This window comes from Centropristis striata, chromosome 4 (assembly GCF_030273125.1).
Source record: "Centropristis striata isolate RG_2023a ecotype Rhode Island chromosome 4, C.striata_1.0, whole genome shotgun sequence".
Lineage (NCBI taxonomy): Eukaryota > Metazoa > Chordata > Actinopteri > Perciformes > Serranidae > Centropristis > Centropristis striata.
In genome coordinates, this window is record NC_081520.1 from 5,561,966 (window position 1) to 5,586,153 (window position 24,188).

The following is a 24,188-nucleotide window of genomic DNA, read 5'->3' on the forward strand; positions in this document are numbered from 1 at the left end:
TTACAATAGCGGGGCTAATAGCTACCGCTAACGCCGCAACGGTAGCGTAGCGCTACCGCTATTAGCCCAGCTACCGTAACGCCGGTGATCTCGCTACGAGCCGGGGGACAGCGGAGCCGCCGAGAGACCTTTCGCCTTTCAACTTTCGCTCTAAACTATTTAAAACACCATCTACAGCTAAAGAGAGTTTCGCGTCTGCTGCAGCCATGTTGGATCCGTAAGAAAACTACAAGCTTCCGTCTGCCGGGTAGTACGCGTCATTGTCTTGCCGTCCCTCCCCGTTCTGTGATTGGATCCCTAAAACAGGGCTAAGAAACCTCTCTGGTTTCCAGACCCCTTGGCAGTTCGAAATGAAATTGAGCGCGCAAGGCAGTCTGGGTATACCCAGGCTAACTCAGCAGCACAACAAGACCCAAATCTATCAGTAACTTTATTTATTAAAAGCGGGCATTTACAGAATCAACTCACAGTCAGTAAAAGGTGCTGGGCAGATATTACGGAGACATAAATACACAGGTTTTATTGCACATGTCAAGTGATGCTGCTGTGTGGTGTATTAAAAAAGCACACAGGTAATAAACACAGAGCTCAACCTGCACAGGACAGAAGCTGCGCTACAATAGAGCAAATAGAGTTAGATACAAAGCTATTAAATACACATCACTTCTGCAAGTCATGGAGACATGAGACTAGACCCATAGCTGGTGGTGTGAGTTAATAATGCAGAGTGTGTGTGTGTCTGTGTGACTTCGGTCACATCAGATTCCCATCTGATTGACAACTTTCATTAAGTCACAGACTGGTGTGTGTGTGTGTGTGTTCTTGTATTTCCTACAAATTGAGGACCGGAACACATTTTTAACCAACATAGTGAGGACATTTTTGCAAAGTGAGGACATTTCGGCCGGTTTTTGGTTACAAAACTAACTAAAATTATAGTGAAAATGTCTTTCGTTTTCGTTTTTTGTCAACTTTATCCATACATAATGAAGACGGATAAGACAAAGGAAACACTAAACACTAAAACTAATAAAAACTAGACCAAAACTAGCAAACTCACTCTAAAAACTAATAAAAACTAACTAAACTTGAAAACAAAAATTCACAATGAAAATTAAAACTAAAACTAATGAAAAGTCCCAAACTATTATAACCTTGCTAGGGAATTAATATTCCAATGATGGCCCTCATAAAGATAGAAGTACAAGAATGTGTGTGTGTGTGTGTGTGTGTGTGCGTGTGTGGTTTATATGGACAGAATCACTATCAAACACTCTTATACAATTACATTTTTAGTCCTTATGAAGTTAAATAAAATGTGTTATGATATAAGTAGTCATAAAGCATTGCAAATGCCTCTCATCCTTCCGTTACAGGTGAGTTTAATCTGGCATGGTGAGGCTGGTTTCACACTCTATCTTCACATTTGTCCCATTCTAAGCCAGTGAACACAGGAAGTGTTAACTCTCTGTGGATAAAATGGACCCTGTTCCCTCTCCTGGAGCGTGTTATACCATCAGGGGGATGAAAGCCTGAGCCCAGCCTCAGTCAGTGTGAACGGGTGGTGTTAGTGTTGGTGGTGTACTGGTGACCACTTCCTGCTGTCTCAGTGTGGCTGAAACGTCTTGGCCAAGTCCTCCAGCAGAGACATTAACTTCTGCTCCTCCAGGGACGAGCTGTGGGTCCAGGCCAGGGGCAGGTGGGTGGACACCATCTTCCGGTCTGTGCACAAACACAAAGGTAATATAGAGGTAAGAATTATCGGTAACACTTTACAACAGGGGAGTCAAACTCTGGCCCGCGGGGCCAAATTTGGCCCGCAGTGTAATTTTATTTGGCCCGCGAGGCAATACCAAATTATTATAATATTATTGTAAATTAATGACATTGATGTGTTTTTTATTTTAAATTTGATTTTGCATGTCTGCACTATTTAGTTATATATTTTATGTTTATAAGCGTTGCTGGTTCCATATTTAATGTTGCTGGTTCCATATTTAATGTTAAAGCAATATATATTAAAAGGTTTATTTGTTCAATGTTGGCCCGCGATTTTATTCAAGTTTTAAATTTTGGCCCATTGTGTATTTGAGTTTGACACCCCTGCTTTACAATAACCAACTAAGTGATGTTTATAGATGGTTTATAGACCAATTATTAACCAATTACAAAGTGCTTTACATATTTAATCGTTAAATGTTTTCAACCAATTTATTAAAGGTTTATGAATCATTTCAAAATCATTAACATACTTAATATGGAGTTAAAAATATTAAAATGGGTGCAACTAAAACTATTTACAAACAATTAATTATAATTTAATTGTTTGTTAATGGTAAAGTAACTATAAACGTACATTAATAGACATGTTTGTAAATAAATATACATCTATTTGCCATTTATACATGATTAAGTTAGTTAAACATTAATAAATTATGTATTTACCATTCTAAATGGTCTATAAATAGTTTATAAATGATGATTAAACATTAATAGACTATCTGTTTACCGTTTATAAATGATGGTTATTGTAAAGTGTTACCAACCAATTTCTTAAAGGTATACAAATCATTTCAAAATCATTAACATACTTACATGGCGTTAAAAATGTTATAATGAGTGCAACTAAAACTATTCATAAACTAATAATTATAATTGAATTGTTTCTTAATGGTAAGTAACTATACACTTACATTAATATTCCATCTATTAGCCATTTATAAATTATTTAGTTAGTTAATCATTAATAAATTATGTATTTACCATTCTAAATGGCCTATATACAGTTTACTAATGATGATTAAACATCTGTTTACCATTTATAAATAATGGTTATTGTAAAGTGTTACCGAATTATCTATTGATTGTGATGAAAAATGCAACAGCCTGCAAGTTATTATAATGAGAAACTATGAAAAATAATGACTTAGTACTGGATCATGATAAGAAACTTTGACCTGAATCAAGGTTATTGTTAACTAACGAAAACTAGAATTGAAAAAACATTTTTATTAACTGAAATAAAAAGAAAAACGAGAGTTTTTTAAAAAAACAATAACTAACTGAAACTGTATTTTGTGGTTACAAAACTAACTAAAATTATAGTGAAAATGTCCTTCGTTTCCGTCTTTGTCAACTTTTTTTATACGTAAACCTTTTTGGTTGATATGAAATATATTAATCTATCTGGTTTTATGACTTAATAAACTTATTGGGGCTGAGATGGATCAGACAAAGGAAATAAAGAAAACATTTATTGTGACTTTTTTGAATATTGCACCCAACAAATACCCCATTACAAAAAAACTAAAACTAATAAAAATTAAACTAAAACTAAGCATTTTTCAAAAACTAATCAAAACTAGCAAACTCACTCTAAAATCTAATTAAAACTAACTGAATTTGAAAACAAAAATTGACAACAAAATTAAAACTACAACTAATGAAAAATCCAGAACTATTATAACCTTGACCTGAATAACTTCAAAATGACCTTAAACTAAATACGTGCTTACCAATAATGACAAACTCTCAAAGTAATAACCTAGCATGTCTTGAGAATTATGACTTGCTTACGTTGAAATAATGAGAAGATCAAATAAATACATTATTATGTATCTCACACTAATGAGAAACTCTCAAAATAATGACATCTCTCAAAATTAGAAATTCAAACTAATGACCTACTTATCCCAAAATAATAAGAAATTCAAATGACATATTATGAAATAATGAGAAACTCAAATTAAAGACAAAATCTACAAGCAATGATTGACTATCTCAAAAAGAATGAGGAATGTTCTCAAAATAATAACTTACTTATCTTGAAATTATGAAAAAATATCATAATCAGTTACCTCAAAATGAATTATGAGAACATTAGTTGTTATTTTGAGATATTGAGGGATAGTTTTGAGATATTAACTCATTATTTCTACACTGTAAAAATTAATCTGTTTAATTTACGGTAAAATACCGGCAGCTGTGGTTGCCAGAATATCCCCGTAAAAAATACAGTGAGTGGGTTTTCTACTGTAAAAAAAAAAAATCTGTATCTGTCTATCTGTAATTTAGACTAATAATAATAATAATAATAATAATATAGACTGAAAAATCTTTTTATTTTAAGAGTAATGGTATCATTTTGACATTTTGGTATTTCTCCATTCATTTTACATGAAATTGTGTGTTTCCTAATTTATGACAGTAAAAGTAAAAGTTTTGTGCTATTCTTAGATTTATGGTAATTAAAAGTGTCTATTACGGTGATATACAATTTTAAATTTTACGCCCTATTTCTGATGTCATTTGACAGTTTTTTACTGTAATTTCTATCAACATTTTTTACAGTGTAGACATTTTTTCATTAAAATTATTTTTTTTTTCAACAAAGGTCTATGTTTTCACATGTTTTTCTCTTCTGGCAGTGACATTGTGTTTACAATCCATACTAATCCCTAATCCAGTTCTGCTGTTAGAAGCAATATTGATTCTACAAAGTGTCAGGGGGTCAGCTCTGATATTGCCTGTATTTAAAAGGCAATAAAGGCCAAGCACAAATATCAGCATGCTACTTAAAAGGAGCAGAACATGCAAACACTGGATTGATTATCAACAGTTCAAACACCATGCAGGGGCCCTGCAGGGCTGGAGAGAAGAAGATTGGATCCCAGGTTTTTACATGTAAAAAGTAATCAGTGTAGCCACAATCAAGAGTCAATATCCAAACACACTTGATGTCTTCCATTAACAATGAACAATCATGCTGTCACTGTCACTTCATACTTGTGTTACATAAATATACTGAAAGCAGCAAAGACACAGACACAGCTGGCCCATATTAATGCACCATGTTGGTGTCTGTTGAAGTGATATTTCAATATTGTGTTACATTCTCCCTCTTCAAGCCACCAAGGTTATAATAGTTTTGGATTTTTCATTAGTTTTAGTTTTAATTTCGTTGTCATTTTTTGTTTTTAAATTCAGTTAGTTTTAAATAGTTTTCAGAGTGAGTTTGCTAGTTTTAATTTTTTTTTTTTTTTTGAAAATGCTTAGTTTTAGTTTAGTTTTATTAGTTTTCGTGTTAGTTTTAGTTTTTTTTGTAATGGGGTATTTGTTGGGTTTTGAGATTCAGAAAGGTCACAGTAATTGTTGCCTTTATTTCCTTTTTTCCCCCTTTTTATTTCCTATTTTCCATTTCATATCAACCAAAAAGGTTTACGTATGAAAAAAGTTGACAAAGATGAAAACTAAGGATATTTTAACTCTAATTTTAGTTAGTTTTGTAACCACAAAATACAGTTTCAGTTAGTTATCATTTTTTTAAAACTCTCATTTTTATTTTTATTTCAGTTAACGAAAATATTTTTCCAATTCTAGTTTTCGTTAACTATAATAACCTTGCAAGCCACAGGGGTCATTGTGTGTGTGTGTGTGTGTGTGTGTGTGTGTGTGTGTTCTTGTACTTCATACATAGTGAGGACCGGAACACGTTTTTAACCAACAGAGTGAGGACATTTTTGAGAAGTGAGGACATTTCGACCGGTCCTCACTTCTTTAAAGGCTTTGTTTTTTCGGGAACAAGGTTATTATAGTTAATGAAAGCTAAAGAAATAACAAAAATTAGAATTGGAAAAACATTTTCGTTGACTGAAATTAAAATTGTATTTTGTGGTTACAAAACTAACTAAAATTATCGTGAAAATGTCCTTCGTTTTCATCTTTGTCAACTTTTTTCATACATAATGAAGATGGATCAGACAAAGGAAATAAAGGCAAAATTTACTGTGAGCTCTTTTAATCTCCCACCCAACAAATACCCCATTACAAAATACTAAAACTAACACTAAAACTAATAAAAACTAAGCTAAAACTAAGCATTTTCCAAAAAAATAAAAACTAATTAAAACTAGCAAACTCACTCTTAAAACTCATTAAAACGAACTAAATTTGAAAACAAAAAATCACAACGAAATTAAAACTAAAACTAATGAAAAATCCAAAACTATTATAACCTTGCTAGGGAATTCACTATTACAATGAGGGCCCTCACAAAGATAGAAGTACAAGGGTGTGTGTGTGTGTGTGTGTGTGTGTGTGTGTGTGGATGGAGATGTATTGGATCACATTAGAGTATACCACTGGACGGCCAGTGCATATATTCAGGATTTGTATACAAACTAGATGAAAATACAGTTATAGTTCTCCAATATTGTAAAAAAAAACACAAAAAAAGGAGAAAAGAGAGCAAGACGAACACTAATGGCTGAATAATGTGTTTGTCAGTTGTTTGTGTATGTGTGTGTACTTTTGTGTGTGTGTGTGTGTGTGTGTGTGTGTGTGTGTGTGTGTGTGATGGCTCATAGAGGGACTGTACTCTCTGGCAGTATCTGGCACCAAAAGGAGCCCACTCCAGCTGCAATGGACACAGGCCAAACACACACACACACACACACACACACACACACACACAATTTAGACATTAGTGTTCGTCTTGCTTCTCTTCTTTTCTCCCTTTTTGTGTGTGTGTTTTTTTAGCAATGTTGGAGAACTATAACTGTATTATTATCTAATGTGTTGACAAATCCTCAAAATATACACCGACTGTCCAGTTGTATAACCCTAATGTGATCAATTACATAATCTCCATCAATAAGCTCTTAGAAATAATAACATAGGGGTTGTAGTTTGCGGTGTGTAAACCGCATGTGTGTAAACTTGATAATAATAATAATACAAAAACTGTTTTCCTTCATAAAGTATGAAAGGAAAAATGGATATAATGATCTGTTGTAATAAAAAATACACACAGCCAGCATGAAATAACATGAGAAATGAATGCGGGTCATTTTTGACCCATGTTGTGCATCAGAAGGTGTTTATATGTTGTGCATCAAAGGGTTAAATGAAGATGACAAAGTTTTTTCACATACCCTGGTAGAAGCTGCCGCTGGGGTTAGTGGTTGCAGACTCAGAGACAGCCAGCCACACGACGGTGTCGGCCCCCTGCTCCGGGGTCCGCAGGCTGTCCTTCATAGACTGATGGAAGTCTGGCATGGCGTTGGCCACCGCTGAGACGGACAGACAGACAGAGGGGGACATAAAAACATCAGATGAGCATTAGGAACAAGGTTATAATAGTTTAGGATTTGTCATTAGTTTTAGTTATTATTTCTTTGTCAATTTTTGTTTTCAAATTCAGTTAGTTTTAATTAGATTTTAGAGTGTGTTTGCTAGTTTTGATTAGTTTTTGGAAAATGCTTAGTTTTAGTTTAATTTTTATTAGTTTTAGTTTTTTTGTAATGGGGTATTTGTTGGGTGCAATATTCAAAAAAGTCACAATAAATGTTTTCTTTATTTCCTTTGTCTGATCCATCTCAGCCCCAATAAATTTATTAAGTCATAAAACCAGATAGATGAAATAGATTTCATATCAACCAAAAAGGTTTACGTATAAAAAAAGTTGACAAAGACGAAAACGAAGGACATTTTCACTATAATTTTAGTTCGTTTTAGTTAGTTTTGTAACCACAAAATACAGTTTCAGTTACTTATTGTTTTTTTTAAAACTTCTTTTTATTTCAGTAAATGAAAATGTTTTTTCAATTCTAGTTTTCGTTAGTTTTTAGACTGAGTTTGCTAGTTTTGATTAGTTTTTATTTTTTGGAAAATTCTTAGTTTTAGTTTAGTGTTAGTTTTAGTTTTCTTGTAACAGGGTTTTTGTTGGGTGCGAGATTAAAAAAGTCACAATAAATGTTTCCTTTATTGCCTTTGTCTGATCCATCTCAGCCCCAATAAGTTTATTAAGTCATAAAACCAGATAGATGAAATAGATTTCAGACATTTTCACTATAATTTTAGTTAGTTTTGACACCACAAAAGTGTTTCAGTAAGTTATCGTTTTTATTTTTATATTTATTTCAGGTAACAAAAATGTTTTTTCAATTCTAGTTTTCGTTATTTCGTTAGTTTTCATTAACTATAATAACCTTGATTAGGAAGCAATAAGAAAGTAATCAAACCCTGAAAATATTCAAATGTGTGCATGTATTTTCCTCAATCATAATTTCAGAACTATTCCACATCATCCGGAACTTGACAAAAATTGAATTCTTTTGTGGTATATTTTCTGTTACTTTTAAGTCCTCTGCTTTACTAAAAGGCCTCAGTATGACCTCCAGATCATGTAACAGCCGGTTTAAACCAGAAATAACGTGCTGTAGGATCTGGGATTTGTCAGATATTAGAAGTGTTTGGGGGCAGAATATAAACAGTATAAGTTGTATCCTTTTAAGGTTAAAAGTAGCCTTAGCAGCGTGCACGTTCACGGAAAACATGCTCTATACATTGGAGGTGTGGGATGTAACAATTGAATTGTTAAATGCCCTAACACAGACAGAAAAAGCAGAGGGAACTCAGGGCTTTTATTGGAGAAACACCTTTTTCCAGCAGCCTTTAAGTTCTCCTCCGCTGTACCTAGGCAGTGTATTCTGATGTCTGATAATAAAGAAAACTAAAAGGAACTTTGACATTTTCTCACTCGAGAGGTAGTAATTCCACTACACTTTCAACACTTTTTCATGCATTAATTACTCATTCATGCTTTCAGCTAGAAACTTCTTTCAAGAGTTTGGGTAACACTTTACAATAACCAACTAAGTAATGTTTATAGATGGTTTATAAACCAATTATTAACATTTACAAAGTGCTATACATATTTAATCGTTAAATGTTTTCAACCAATTTCTTAAAGGTATATGAATCATTTCAAAATCATTAACATACTTAATATGGTGTTAAAAATGTTGTAATGAGTGCAACTAAAACTATTAATAACCTATTCATTATTATTTAATTGTTTGTTAATAGTAAAGTAACCAGAAACCTGCGTTAAAATACCATCTATTTGCCATTTATAAATGATTTAGATAGTTTTACATTAATAAATTATCTATTTTCCATTCTAAATGGTCTATATATGGTTTATAAATGATGATTAAACATTAATAAACTATCTGTTTACCATTTATAAATGATGGTTATTGTAAAGTGTTACCAGAGTTTGTATACATTGTTTGTAGTATTGAACTTAAAATTACATTAGTATTAATTCCACCTGATCATATTTTTTCGACTATTCCTACTTCAACTTCTTCTGACACATTCCTACTAACATGGCATTAGCATCCAGCATTCCCACTGCAATTTCATCAGAAATTCCAGTCTCTACTGGTTGGTGTTGTGTCAGAGCATGGTACCTGTTATAAAAATGTGTATTAATCTGGGGTTTTTCCAACGTTTTAATCATATTAAGCAAATGTGATCCTGTCTGCTGTATGTAGAGGCACTGGCTTTGGGTTACATCAGACCAGTGTTTCTGCTAAAAGCTGGCAGGCTAGATAAGGTTAACTATATGTTAAGATAAAGGGAAGAACACATGACAGAGGGAGTCAGCTAGACGTTGGAAACCTCCCACTATAGGAGGCATATAAGCCAACAGTTTTGACTATCATGTGAGCCTTTTTCTCTGTAACCGTACTCGCTGTGTTGCATGATTTAAACGCTCCTCTTGTACAAGACTTTAATTAAATTCAATCCAATCCAATCCCCTTTATTTATATAGCACAATTTTAGCAAACACAAGGTTTCCAAAGTGCTGCACAAACAATAAATACATAACACAATACAAAGAGATGTAGTAAACAATAGATCAGTAAGATGCAATAAGATAAAATAAATTAAAAATGGGATAAAAATAAATAAAATAAAATGTAAAATGTACTGCCCCAACTTAAACTTTGATACTCTGAATCCAACTGTCTTTATTGAAGGGTCACTCTGAAAAATTCTTATAACAGTACCTGGAGTGTCTACCCAGCCAGGATGCATGACGGAGAAGTGGATGTTAGCGTGAGTCTTCGCCAGCTGCTCTGTCATCACCACCTGCTGCCTCTGGAACACACACACACACACACACACACACACATGAATAAACGTGTCTTAAGAGAAAGATTCTGTAGCGAAAGGACGTCAACTCTGATCAGACTCACACGTCTCCTTCACACCAGTGTCAATTAAAGGGATCTTTTTTTTTTTAACTGGTATGGGGTATTTTATTTTACCTTTCAAAGAGTTGGTTCGGATTCCCAAAAGTCACACAAAAACAATAAACAACATCTGCAAAACTGCATATTTTAAGTTATCACTTAAAAACATGAAATAATAGACAGATGACAGGTGTCATTTGATGAATCTCACTTCTCTATGACATCATACAAAACAGGATTTAGTTGACGTGGGGTTTTGAACGATACTCTAAGTCAGGGGTGTCAAACTCAAATACATAATGGGCCAAAATTTAAAACTTGAATAAAATCGCGGGCCAACATTGAACAAATAAACCTTTTAATATATACCAAACATGTTTTGCTTAAACATTAAATATGGAACCAGCAACGCTTATAAACATACAATATATAACAAAATAGTGCAGACATGCAAAATCAAATTTCAAATAAAAAACACATCAATGGCATTAATTTATTAAATAAAAATCGTATGCCTCTTTTCTATTTGCATCCTTCTGATTTAAATATCAAAATAAAGTTTTTCAACAGGTTAATACATTTAAAAATAAAATAACAATAATAAATCTAGTATAAGCGGTAAATGCGCCGTATAACACCGACGGGTCAGCTTTTATAGTACAATAATAATATAAAAATTTGCTATTGCCTCGCGGGCCAGAGTTTGACACCCCTGCTCTAAGTGATGTTTTCAGACTGAAAGTCTCATTTGCCAGTATTTTAATTAACAAAAAACAGTTAGTGTCATTAAATTTGGCCAATTTCATCCTGAAGGTCAGTGTTGCACAGCTAAACTCAATCAGTAAAAAATGAAAATAAAAACCTGTGCAGCATAATTAAGATAAGATATCTTTATTGTCATTGTATAAGTGAAATGAAATGATATAGGAGCTCACTTATAAATGCAAAAGAAATATTTACAACAAAGGAAATGGAATAGAAAAACTATGTAACAATACTATGAAATACTAATGAGAAAAATGCTATAATACATAGAAGAATAGAATAAAAATAAGACAGAAAGCGACGGTTATATGATCAAAGGTAACCAAATATTTTAGTATCTGATCAATGAATGATCTCAGTAAATAACAAAAGTCTTGTAATTTGTTAATGTAGCATACACTTACTAGTAGACAAATCACATTGCTATATTGGTAACACTTTACAATAACCAACTAAGTCATGTTTATATATGGTTTATAAATCAATTATTAACCATTTACAAAGTGCTATACATATTTAATCGTGAAATGTTTTCAACCAATTTCCCGCAAGGTATATGAATCATTTCAAAAATCATTAACATACTTAATATTGTGTTACAAATTTTAGAATGAGTGCAACCAAAACTATTAATAAACTATCATTATAATGTAATTGTTTATTAATGGTATATTAAACTTAAACTTATATGTAAACTTACATTAATATACCATCTATTTGTCATTTATAAATTATTTCGTTAGTTAAACATTAATAAATTATGTATTTACAATTCTAAATGGTCTATATACGGTTTATAAATGTTGATTAAACATTAATAAACTCTGTTTACCATTTATAAATGAGGGTTATTGTAAAGTTACCACAATATAATATGTTACCGCTATATTTCCTACAGTACAGGCCAAAAGTTTGGACACACACCTTCTCATTCAATGCGTTTTTCTTTATTTTCATGACTATTTACATTGTAGATTCTCACTGAAGGCATCAAAACTATGAATGAACACATATGGAATTATGTACTTAACAAAAAAGTGTGAAATAACTGAAAACATGTCTTGTATTTTAGATTCCTCAAAGTAACCACCCTTTGCTTACTAGAATATAAGACATGTTTTCAGTTATTTCACACTTTTTTGTTAAGTACATAATTCCACATGTGTTCATTAATAGTTTTGATGAATTTACAATGTCAATAGTCATGAAAATAAAGGAAACGCATTGAATGAGAAGGTGTGTCCAAACTTTTGGCCTGTACTGTACATCTTGTCGGGTGTCAGTCCATCAGCTGTGAACTTTGCTTCACATGGTTTCTTCTTACTTTGTGCTGGGCGTAGACCATGGTGCCGTCGAAGCGGCCTCTCTCAGACTGAAGGTTTCCTGTCCGGAGCTTCTGCACCAGCATCCCCCCTGATGACACTGTGATCTGCACATGGAGTAAGTGAAGGAACATGAGTGAGGGACATTGCTTTCTTTTATTGTTAGTTTTTCTTTTCTTTTCTTTTTTAAATATAATAATTTATTGTAAATATTGCTTTCCTTATCTTGTTATCTTTTTTTTCTGATGCTTGCTTTGGCAATATATACATTGTTACGTCATGCCAATAAAGCGAATTGAATTGAATTGAATTGAATTGAATTGACAGAAGAGTGAGCTCGGGTTTCTATGCTGCCCTACAAAGTCTAACTGCAGTAACTACATTTTTGGTTAAAAATGAGTTATAACTAAAAATGAACTCCTTTATGTCTGTTTTATCTTGTGACAAAGTTTTAGATTTCAATTTTGCTTTATTTCAGAGAAATAATTCCATAAAAACCACAAAATCCTCAAAACCAACCAGTAATTGCACTTACCACGGTCTGCTTTGGAAATATATACTAATTTAAACATAAAAATAATATGAATTATAAGTTCATTTGATAGGGAAATTATTATCTAGATAGTGATGAAGTGAAAAAAGTGAGATAAAATTATATTAAGACTAAAATATATCATTTTTTCATAATATTAAGTCTAAAATTCACAAATCTTTGAATACAGTTGTTAAACACTTTTAAATACACTTGTAACAAAATCAATTTGAAAATGTTTATTCACTGAAAACTAAATATAAAAGCTGAAAACTTTACAGATTAATATTTTTTTCTACTTTTTTTCTGCATAAACCTCTTAAAAAACTTCTGCCCTGCTCAAAACTACCAAACATTTAAAGACTTTGAGGATTTTAACCAGTTTGATTGCACGACCAATGCCCCATCCAAAAATTATTTATAATATGGAAAATAACTCAATTTTTTTGTTTTTTCTTTGAAAAACAGTGACAACATGCAATCAAACTGGCATTTAAAGGGTTAAAATTCTCAAAATCTTTGAATGTTTGGTAGTTTTGAGCAGGGTGGAAGTTGTTTAAGAGGTTTATGTGGAAAAAAGTAGAAAAAAATATTAAACTGTAAAGTTTTTATAGCATTTTTTTTTGGAAGTGGACATTTTCAGCCCGAAGGGTCTGAAAGGGTAGTAAATTAGAGTGGGCCTAATACTGACCTTGGAGGTGACCACTTTATATACAAAATGACATCCAAGCTGCTAAAATGCTGTTTATACTGTCTGTTATGTATATTTTATTATAATATAACATCAAATGACACTGAGAGATGTCAGTAATAGAAATAATATAAGAAAAATAATACTATTATGGAATTCAAGATGACATGTAATGAGACATTTTACCACTGTGCTATTAAAATTTGGGCTCTACTAAAAACATCGGTAACACTTCATTATCATTTATAGATGTAAATAGACCATTTATAAATGATAAACAGATATATATATATATTTATATATTTATTAATGTTTAATCATCATTTATAAACCGTATATAGGCCATTTAGAATGGTGAATAGAAAATGTAATAATGCTGAACTATATTTTATAAATGCCAAATAGATTATTTTACCATAAACAAACATAATTATTAGTTAATTAATAGCTTTACAGTCATTAGGACATTTTTAACACCATATTAAGTATGTAAATGATTTCAAAATGATTCGTATACCTTTAAGAAATTGCTTGAAAACATTTAAAGATTAAATATGTATAGAATTTTGTAAATGTTCTCTATCTATAAACATCACTTAGATGGTTATTGTAAAGTGTTACCAAAACATCACTTTTTTCACCACTGACTGTATATTCAGTATTATTATTTTTTTTTTTTTACAATTAATTAATAAATATATTACCTTCTGCAGCCTGTGCTATTATGCAAGAATTACCCATTAACCTGAGATGTTTTTGTCTAATTGGTGTGACCAGTGAAGAACCATTAAACAGCCACAACCTGGAGGCCAAAGCCCATTACATTTTCATTAAAATGATGGATTACACTGAGCAGTGCAGGTGTGGAACCTCTGTGATGTGAGGAGATTGTAATGGTGGTTGTGTCTCTCAGACTCACCACTCTGGGATCTGCACTCTTCTCCAGCAAAGGAATGAGACTCTTGGTGAGAATGTAAACCCCTAGTGGACGATAATAAAAAACAGCTTTCATCACTGACCCCATCTTTCCTTCTTCTCTACGTTTCCTTCATACCTCACCCCTGACCTTTGACTCACCAAGAACATTAGTGGCGAAGCTCTTCTCCAGCCCCTCAGCGTTCACATCCCTCTGACTCATGATGGAGCCGGCGTTATTGATCTGACAATGCATTAGAAACAGAAGGTAAAGAGTAAAAGATGATTTTATTAAAATAATAAGCATGTTGCCCTACAAATCTGACGAAAGCTTTCTCGATTGCTTCATTGATTATTTTTACTACTATTACATAAAAACCACAAAATACAACTCAAAACCAAGCCGTAATTGCACTTACCACCATCTGCTTTGGATATATACACTAATTTAAACATAAAAATGTATATAAATTATAAGTTTATTTGATAGGAAAATTATTATCTAGATAGTGATTAAGTAAAAAAGTGAGATAAAATTATATTAAGACTAAAATATAACATTTCTTTATAATATTAAGACTAAAATATAACATTTCTTTATAACATTAAGACTAAAATATAACATTTCTTTATAATATTAAGTCTAAACTATAACATTTCTTTATAATATTAAGACTAAAATATAACATTTCTTTATAATATTAAGTCTAAAATATAACATTTCTTTATAATATTAAGACTAAAATATAACATTTCTTTATAACATTAAGACTAAAATATAACATTTCTTTATAATATTAAGACTAAAATATAACATTTCTTTATAACATTAAGACTAAAATATAACATTTCTTTATAATATTAAGACTAAAATATAACATTTATTTATAACATTAAGACTAAAATATAACATTTCTTTAAAATATTAAGACCAAAATATAACATTTCTTTATAACATTAAGACTAAAATATAACATTTCTTTATAATATTAAGACTAAAATATAACATTTCTTTATAACATGAAGACTAAAATATAACATTTCTTTATAATATTAAGACTAAAATATAACATTTCTTTATAACATTAAGACTAAAATATAACATTTATTAATAACATTAGACTAAAATATAACATTTCTTTATAATATTAAGACTAAAATATAACATTTCTTTATAATATTAAGACTAAAATATAACATTTCTTTATAATATTAAGTCTAAAATACACAAATCTTTGAATAGAGATGTTAAACACTTTTAAATACACTTATAACAAAATGTTGCCCTACAAAGCAAATATGTATTTGGTTACTCACCAGGACGTTAAGGGTCTTATACTTCCTCTTAAAGGCCTCAGCAAACTCCCAGACCTTCTTGGTCTCAGACAGGTCCAGGATGTGGACAAACACCTCCTGTAAAGACACCATTTGTCATTTACAAAAAAATGGGAAAACCAGTGTTTTTAATAAAATGTCTGTTGAGAAGTGAGTCACACTCTACTTTATTTCCTGACTCCTTGACAATGTCAGCCCTCGCCTCCTCTGCCTTGTCCTTGTTCCTGCACACCATGTGGACCGTTCCACCTGTGACAAACATGGAATAAACTTTTGTTTTTCTAGTTGAGGAAAACATCTGAAAATGTCGCTTGATCTACTGTTAACTTTGCGTGATGCAGCTAACTTTGTACAAACTTTTATTTATCTAAATTTAGCAAAAATGTGTTATGAATTACAACTATGACATTCTGAAATTTGAAAAGCATTAACTTATTGCACTGTAAAAACTGAAATCTAAGTAAGATGAAATATTTATTTTGCATAAAATGATGCCTGTAAAGCTTTAAAAAATAACACTTAACTGTAAGTGTCCTAAAATCCTCAAAATCTTTGAATGTTTGGTAGTTTTGAGTAGGGCAGAAGTTGTTTAAGAGGTTTATGTGGAAAAAAGTAGAAAAAAATATTAAACTGTAAAGTTTTTATAGCATTTTTTTTGGAAGTGGACATTTTCAGCCTGAAGGATCTGAAAGGGTAGTAAATTAGAGTGGGCCTAATACTGACCTTGGAGGTGACCACTTTATATACAAAATGACATCCAAGCTGCTAAAATGCTGTTTATACTGTCTGTTATGTATATTTTATTATAATATAACATCAAATGGAGGAAGGAGGATCTACTGTTAACTTTGCGTGATGCAGCTAACTTTGTACAAACTTTTATTTATCTAAATTTAGCAAAAATGTGTTATGAATTACAACTATGACATTCTGAAATTTGAAAAGCATTCACTTATTGCACTGTAAAAACTGAAATCTAAGTAAGATTAAATATTTATTTTGCATAAAATGATGCCTGTAAAGCTTAAAAAATAACACTTAACTCTAAGTGTCCTGTGATGTTCACCCCTATCATAATTAGATATTCAATACAATTAAAATAGCATCATGAGGCAAAGAGCAGAATTTAATATTTTAGTTATTATGTTTTATTTTAAGTATTCAAGCTCTACATGTTCTTCAACATTTAGTTTCTTAAATTATACAGCTCATATGATAAGCTTACACTGCAAACACTGAAATCTAAGTAAGATGAAATATCTTAGATCAAGGGGATATATGCTTATTTTTTGTCTGATAAGATAGTTCTTCTTTGTAAGCAGTTTTTATTTTTAGACTGTTTCAAAAAGATTCCATGGCTTTTGACTTATTTTAAGAATTTTAAGAAAAATATTCTACATACAGATAAAGTTTTTTGCAGCTGTATCAAGAAAAGTACACTAGTTTTTAATATGACTTTGCTGGTTTCAAGAAATATAATTCCTATGCATATCATTATGTCAAGATGATGGCTCTAGCATTTACTGATTATTAACTCAAGAATATTTTTCAACATATTGAGAAAATAGGTCACGCGTATTTCATTAGAATCAAGAAAAATGCACTTGTTATTAGTTAGAATACATTAATTCTAAGGTACTTTTGGGTTCATTGAGATTAGATATTTTTTTACTTTTTTTGGAAAATCTTTACAAGCCAAATTTTCTTGTTCCATTGGCAGATCATTTTGCTATTTTTAAGCAAAATACACCTAATTTTTGTACTTTTTTCCTTGTTTTTAAGAGCTGACTTTTTGCAGTATGTGCCTCATCTTTTTCAAAGTTTGTTTGTTTATTCTGGCCTTTTTGCCTGATTAGCATGCATTGTCATTTTGATTTGTCATACAAGGTAAGATTGAGGCTTAGCAGGCCTCTTTGCCATGCTCCATTGTAAGCAAAATGCTGTTCAAGATTTTAAAGTATGGGGCATTCAAATACTAATTCACTTTATTTAACACTGTTATTATTCACCGTGTTTTGATTGGGTGCTCAAGGTCTTTTTACCGGCAGCACAGATGCTGATCTGCATCTCATGGCCATTACCGATAAAATAAACCATAATTTTACATTCATGCATTTTAAAAAGAAGTTCATAAGCACACCTGAGGGTACAAACAACACTTCTGACTCTATTATCTCTCTCTCAACCCTGTATATCACAACTGATTACTCTGGTTAAGTGGAATGGATATTATATTGTGGTAACACTAACCCTCATTTATAAATGGTAAACAGATTAATCATCATTTCTTAACAGTATATAGGCCAATTAGAATGGTAAATACATAATTCATTAATGTTTAACTAACTAAATCATTTATAAAAGGCAAATAGATGGTATATTAATGTAAGTTTATAGTTACTTTAAATTAACAAACAATTAAATTATCATTAATAGTTTATCAATAGTTTTAGTTGCATTCATTTTAACATTTTAATATCATATTACGTTTGTTAATGATTTTGAAATGATTCAAATTCACCATTAGTTTAAAACATTTAAAGGTTAAATATGTATAGCACTTTGTAAATGGTTAATAATTGGTCTAAAACCGTCTATAAACATCACTTAGTTAGTTATTGTAAAGTGTTACCTATATTGTTCTTGTTTTTTGAAGAAAAAAAGTAAAAAATGTTGAATACTGCCAAATACTGCCAATATAAAAATGTGAAATACTGCCCAAAATTAATACTGCTGCTAATATTGTAAGAACTACTCCTCCATTAGTATTATAACATATGTATTGTGTTCTAAATTAAAAAGACAGTTTGCAGAATCAAACCATTAAATTATAGCCATTTGGATTAAATGTTTAGGAATAATTGGTCAACAATGAGCAGTTTTTGCTCTCTCTCTATACAAAGTGGGGATTTTAGATCATTTATTCTTTGCTGAAGAGGTAGAACTGGCACCTTTCTTAGCGACGGCCATGGCAGTAGCTTTCCCGATGCCACTGTTGGCTCCTGTGATCATGAAGGTGCGTCCAGCCATGGTCAGCTCCAAGTCCTTCTCCACAAACCTCTTGGAGGCTGACAGGAAGCCACTCCTGCAGGACATGAACATGCATTATATTCATGTCAGCAAAATCTTTAATGCATCCACCCATCTGTGGTAGATCTGTGCATCAGGGCTCGGCTAGTTGATGGTGGGATGAGACGTGTGTGTGTGTGTTTGGTTCAAAGAGATATGATATAATACATTTTGACTTATTGTTTTCATGATTATACATTCTTTAATTATTTATTAATCTTCTTAATTTTATTTATTTTTCACATTTTTGTTGTTATTTTTCATTTTTCAGTTGAATTATACTGTTGCGTTATTATACTGTGTGACGTAGCTAAAATCAATGAGTAGTCTTTATAAATAATCCTTATCTCTGTATTGTCCAAAAATATATATTTTTATGATTTTTGCCATGATAAAGCAGCCCAACAGAGGCGGTTTAGGTGATGTTCCCTGATTATATTATTTTCTATTTTGGCCCAAAAGCATCCCATTACTTAAGATATATTTATAAAGACAACATTACTGATATATAGTTTTATTTTGCATCAGGGCTCGGCTGGTTGATGGTGGGATGAGACGTGTGTGTGTGTGTGTGTTTGGTTCAAAGAGGGTCAGTGTTTGAGGTCGGCCTGGTTACTGTACGTCTCTTCACTGCTTTACTGTACAGATACAATGAAGACGAGAGTGTGCCTGGCATCACCCCCTGGGTTTGGGCTGAGACTAGTGACGGCGACAACAGAATCGGTGTGTGTGTGTGAGTGTGTGTGGCACCAAGGACTTCAATTGCCCCCATTGTCCTGGATGCCATTGTTGAGGGCGGCTGAAGGCGGGGGATAAAGGGGCCAGGAGGGGTAACACTGAGGCTAAATGCCCGCTCTGTTCGATGGTGTCATGCAGAGAGACATTAGTGTAGGGTCAGAGCGGGTTGCCGGGTAGCTCTCTGTGAGAAAAGATAACACAGAACAAAGGGGAGAAGGGAAACAATCACAAAAGCACCTCTTCAGACAACTTGGCTTGTTGTTTACTGATGAGGAAAGGCGCCTTCGGGCTGCAAGAGGTCAGATAGGAGCGATGGAGCTTTTAGATTTAGTTTTACATGACTCCTGCTGAGTCAGTGGCTTAAAAACCTCCAGTCAGACCCATGAAGTTATACACTCACCGGCAACTTTTTACCACTTTTTTCTTTGTCACTATTACCTCACAAGGTGTACCTAATAAAGTGGCGGTGTTCATCTGCTTCAAGGTTGGACGTGTTGTAGTTCAGAGATGGTCTTGTGCAGACCTTGGTTGTAACCAGTGGCTATTAGAGTTCCTGTTGAACCAGTCTCCATTCTCCTCTGACCTCTGGCATCAACAAGCATCAAGGCTTAGGGGTGTGACATATCGTATCGCTCACGATAATATCGGTATATTTTTTTTATGGTTAAAAAAAAAATGCATATCATGATATTGGCAACATTCCTACTTCTTGATGTAGTGGCATAAGGTTAATATTAGCTAACAATTAAAGTTGTTTTAATCACAAAAAGCGATTTACTCTCTGTCGCTAAACACATGCAGCTTTCAAAATAAGAGCACAGTGTGTTGACAGAATCCACCACAGAACTTACAAGAATACTGTCAAAATAAGATGCCTTAAATAAAACATACAAGAACCTTTATTCTCCTTTACAGCATGTCATTAAAATATGCCCCTGAAACCCCTAAATGGATATTTTTATTATTTGCTCATACTCAAGAGTCAAGAGTAATTTTTTTTTGTATTTGGCAACTGTTGAGATTTGCACTTCACACTACATTTTAGATTTTTATTTAATTATGCAGACAAAAAAAAAATCATATTTTCTATATCTTTTTAAGTATTTCGTAATATCGTTAAGAATATCGTTATCGCAAAAATAGCCTGAAATATCGTGATATTCTTTTAGGGCCATATCGCCCAGCTCTATCAAGGCTCTCTGGAGATTTTCTCTTTTTGGGACCATTCTCTGTAAACCCTAGAGATGGTTGTTAAATACTCACACCAACAACCATGCCACGTTCAAGTCCCTTAAGTCACCTTTCTTTCTCATTCTGATGCTTGCTTTGAACTTCAGCAGCTCGTCTTCACCATGTCTACATGTCTGAATGCGTTGAGTTGCTGCCATGTGATTGGCTGGTTAGATATTTGAGTTAATAAAGTGGCTGGTGAGTGTACATCTTATCATTTGACCTAATCTGACCTTATAAAACCTATACACATGAGGTTGATTTTTATATTAAAGCTGCAACTGATGATTATTTTTTTGTTTACTAATCTGACGAAAGCTTTCTCGATTGCTTAATTTATTATTTTTGTCCACTAAATGTCAAAAAAGTAATGAAAAATGGCCATCACCGTTTCCTTGAGCTGAGCTGACATCGTCAAATGTCTTGATATGTTTGATCAACAATCCAAAACCCAAAGATGTTGAATTTACACTGATATAACAGAAAGAAAAGCAGCCAATCTCACATTTAACAAGTTAAAATGTTTTGCTTGAAAATGACTGAAGTGATGATCAAGTAGTTAGTCAATTCATTTTTTAAAGATTTAAGAGATTAATCATTTCTGTTGAAAATTTTCAACAGTAAGATTTGTATCAGCTTAAAATTGAATTATTCTATTTTGCTCTCATTTTGTCTTGTGTTACAAATCCAGTGCAGCCCTTCGTTTACAGACATACCAAACAGAATATGTATTTTGTATAATATATTTTTACCAAACTGTTGAATATATTTTAGGAGTTTTATACGATAACAATATTTGATCTTATTAATTTTGATATAATACATTTTTACTTATTGTTTTCATGATTATACATTCTTTAATTATTTATTAATCTTCTTAATTTTATTTATTTTTCACATTTTTGTTGTTATTTTTCATTTTTCAGTTGAATTATACTGTTGCATTATTATACTGTGTGACGTAGCTAAAATCAATGAGTAGTCTTAATAAATAATCCTTATCTCTGTATTGTCCAAAAATATATATTTTTATGATTTTTGCCATGATTAAGCAGCCCAACAGAGGCAGTTTAGGTGATGTTCCCTGATTATATTATTTTCTATTTTGGCCCAAAAGCATCCCATTACTTAAGATCTTTTTTATAAAGACAACATTACTGATACATAGTTTTATTTTGCATAAAATGATGCCTGTAAAGCTTTAAAAAATAACACCCAACACCCTGTGATGTTCACCCCTATCATAATTAGATATTACAGCTTGTTACTGAGATTTTATGACCTATACTGAGTAAATACATGCTGGAAACTAGAATATCAAAAGTTACAAAGCTGTTTCATCAACACTTACAAGTATAAAACTGCTATTTCAAAGTCATAATTTCTTATTTCAAGCATAACTAAGAAATCATAACTTTGACATCATTTTACCTCTTCACATACGTAAAACAGGAGGCCAGATTGAAATATTTGTAGCTAAATCAAGAAAAGTTCACTAGGTTTTTAGAAGAAATATAATGCCTATGCATATCATTATGTCAGGATGATAGCTCTAGCATTTACTTATTATTAATTCAAGAATATTTTTCAACATATTGAGAAAATAGGTCACGTGTATTTCATTAGAATCAAGAAAATGCACTTGTTATTAGTTAGAATACATTAATTCTAAGGTACTTTTGGGTTCATTAAGATTACATAATTTTACTTGTTTTGGAAAGTCTTGACAAGCCAAATTTTCTTGCTCCATTGGCAGATCATTTTTCCATTTTTAAGCAAAATACACCTAATTTTTGTACTTTTTTCCTTGTTTTTGTGAGTAATGTAAGTGAGTAATAAATTATTTTTATTTATTTTTGAGATAGAATCTACTTATTTTGACTTCACATTAAATATAATCTTTATGTGTATGTAATTCTAAATCAAGTGCATTTTTGAATGAATCCAACAATAGAATTAGTCTGTTTTTAATTGACAGGCACTTCCTCAACTTGTAACGTAGTTAGATTTAATAAATAATATTGCGTGCAATCTGTTGCCTCAATTTTATTGAGTACCTATTGTTTATCTTTTTTTTTTTTTTTTACAGTGTGTATGGCGCATTACTACATAGTTTTTAGCAACGGTATCTGAAATAATAATAATAAGATTGTTCCTCCACATACACAAACAGTAGGGAGGATAGACACAGCAGACTGAAACCCTCCAGTGATGTGTGGGCAGATAGATGAAGGATCTTACCTGGTGAACTCGGTCACTCCCTTCAGGAACCAGGCGGAGTTGCGGTACAGAGACATGGTGTTGCTCTGGAAGCCTCTCGCTGTGCTGAGCCTCTCCTCCGCTTTTACCCTGGACCAAAACCACGTGGAGCTCCACTCACACCACAGGGTGACAGCTCCACCGGCCCCCAGCGGTGGGAAGGAAGGCTGCATTAGACTGTTAATTAACATGCATTCATTCATTCATTCATTCATTCTCCTTAACCGCTTATCCGCACTCGGGTCGCAGGGGGCTGGAGCCGATCCCAGCTGACATTGCACTGTAATAAATGATTCTGTAGTCATTTAATTTTACTTAATATATTTGATAAAATGTATTAAATATAAATGCGTCCTTGATTTTGAGGCAGTTGTTTAAGTAACTTTAATATAAAAATGTTTTCTACTTATTTTGACCACATTAAATATAATCTTTATGAGTATGTAATTCTAAATCAAGAGAATTTTGAATTAATCAAACACACAGAATTAGTCACTGAAAGCTCCTATGATGCACTTTCAACTGGCTTTCTCAGCTTGTCTACATATCAATAAAGTTATTACTGTAAATAAAACATGTGTCATGTACGCTCAGTCCATTAATAAAAGACTCTTAATTAGCTAAAGATGTATAGTTCTGCCCTATGGACAGTATTGTTCATTGTTAACCCTCCTGTTGTCCTCGGGTCAAGGAAGGAAGAAGAGGGAAGGACGCAAAGGGAAGTAAAAAAGGATGGAGGAAAGAAGGAAGGAAAGAAAGAAGGATGGAGGAAGAAAAGAAGACAGGAGGAAAAGGAGAAAGAATGGAAAGGAGAGAGGAAGGAAGGAGGATGGAGGAAAGAAAGGGGAGGAGGAGAAGAAAGGAAGGAAAAAATAAAGGAGGAAGGAGGGAGAAAAGGAGGGAGGCAGGAAGGAAAGAGGGCAGAAAGGAGGGAGGAAGGAAGGAAAGAGGGCAGAAAGGAAGGAGGAAGGAAAGAAAGGAGGGAAGGAAAGGGGGGGCGAGGGAAGGGAAGAAGGAAGGAGGATAGAGGAAGGGATGGAGCCAGGAGGGATGAAAGAAGGAAGGAAGGAAGGAGGAAAGGAGAGGAAATCAGGAGGAAGGAAAGAAGAGAGAAAGGAAAGGAGATAGCGGAAGGAGGAAAGAAAAGAAGGGAAGGAGGGAGGAAAGGAAGGAAAGAAAGAAAGGAGGGGCGAGGGAAGGAAAGAAGGAATGAGGAAAGAAGAGAGGAAGGCAGGAGGAGGGAGGAAAGAAGGAATAATCAAAACAGATTGATTGATTGATTGATT

At 32.5% G+C, this 24,188-nt stretch overlaps 1 protein-coding gene and 1 non-coding gene across 2 annotated transcripts; one reads left to right on the plus strand and one right to left on the minus strand.

Annotated features, from left to right (window-relative positions):
• Positions 1 to 417: 417 nt before the first annotated feature.
• On the minus strand, positions 418 to 22,986 carry dhrs12la (dehydrogenase/reductase 12-like a). The gene is made up of 10 exons (XM_059331230.1): positions 22,885 to 22,986; positions 18,558 to 18,691; positions 15,773 to 15,855; positions 15,589 to 15,684; positions 14,434 to 14,515; positions 14,276 to 14,337; positions 12,136 to 12,240; positions 9,861 to 9,951; positions 6,933 to 7,070; positions 418 to 1,722 (listed from the first exon to the last, which is right to left on the minus strand). Exons 1-10 carry the CDS (start codon positions 22,938 to 22,940, stop codon positions 1,607 to 1,609), a joined length of 963 nt encoding a protein of 320 aa, XP_059187213.1. The 5' UTR covers positions 22,941 to 22,986; the 3' UTR covers positions 418 to 1,606.
• On the plus strand, positions 22,119 to 22,194 carry LOC131970888 (small nucleolar RNA sn3071). The gene has a single exon (XR_009394294.1). It is a non-coding gene; the product is annotated as a small nucleolar RNA sn3071 (small nucleolar RNA).
• Positions 22,987 to 24,188: the final 1,202 nt, after the last annotated feature.

Coding starts and splice junctions, on each gene's coding strand:
- dhrs12la (XM_059331230.1), bottom strand. CDS start 22,940: ATGTCTCTGTACCGCAACTCCGCCTGGTTCCTGAAGGGAGTGACCGAG. Junction 14,516..15,588: donor ATAAGACCCTTAACGTCCTG/GTGAGTAACCAA, acceptor ATGCATTGTCAG/ATCAATAACGCCGGCTCCAT. Junction 7,071..9,860: donor TGGCTGGGTAGACACTCCAG/GTACTGTTATAA, acceptor TGTCCGTCTCAG/CGGTGGCCAACGCCATGCCA.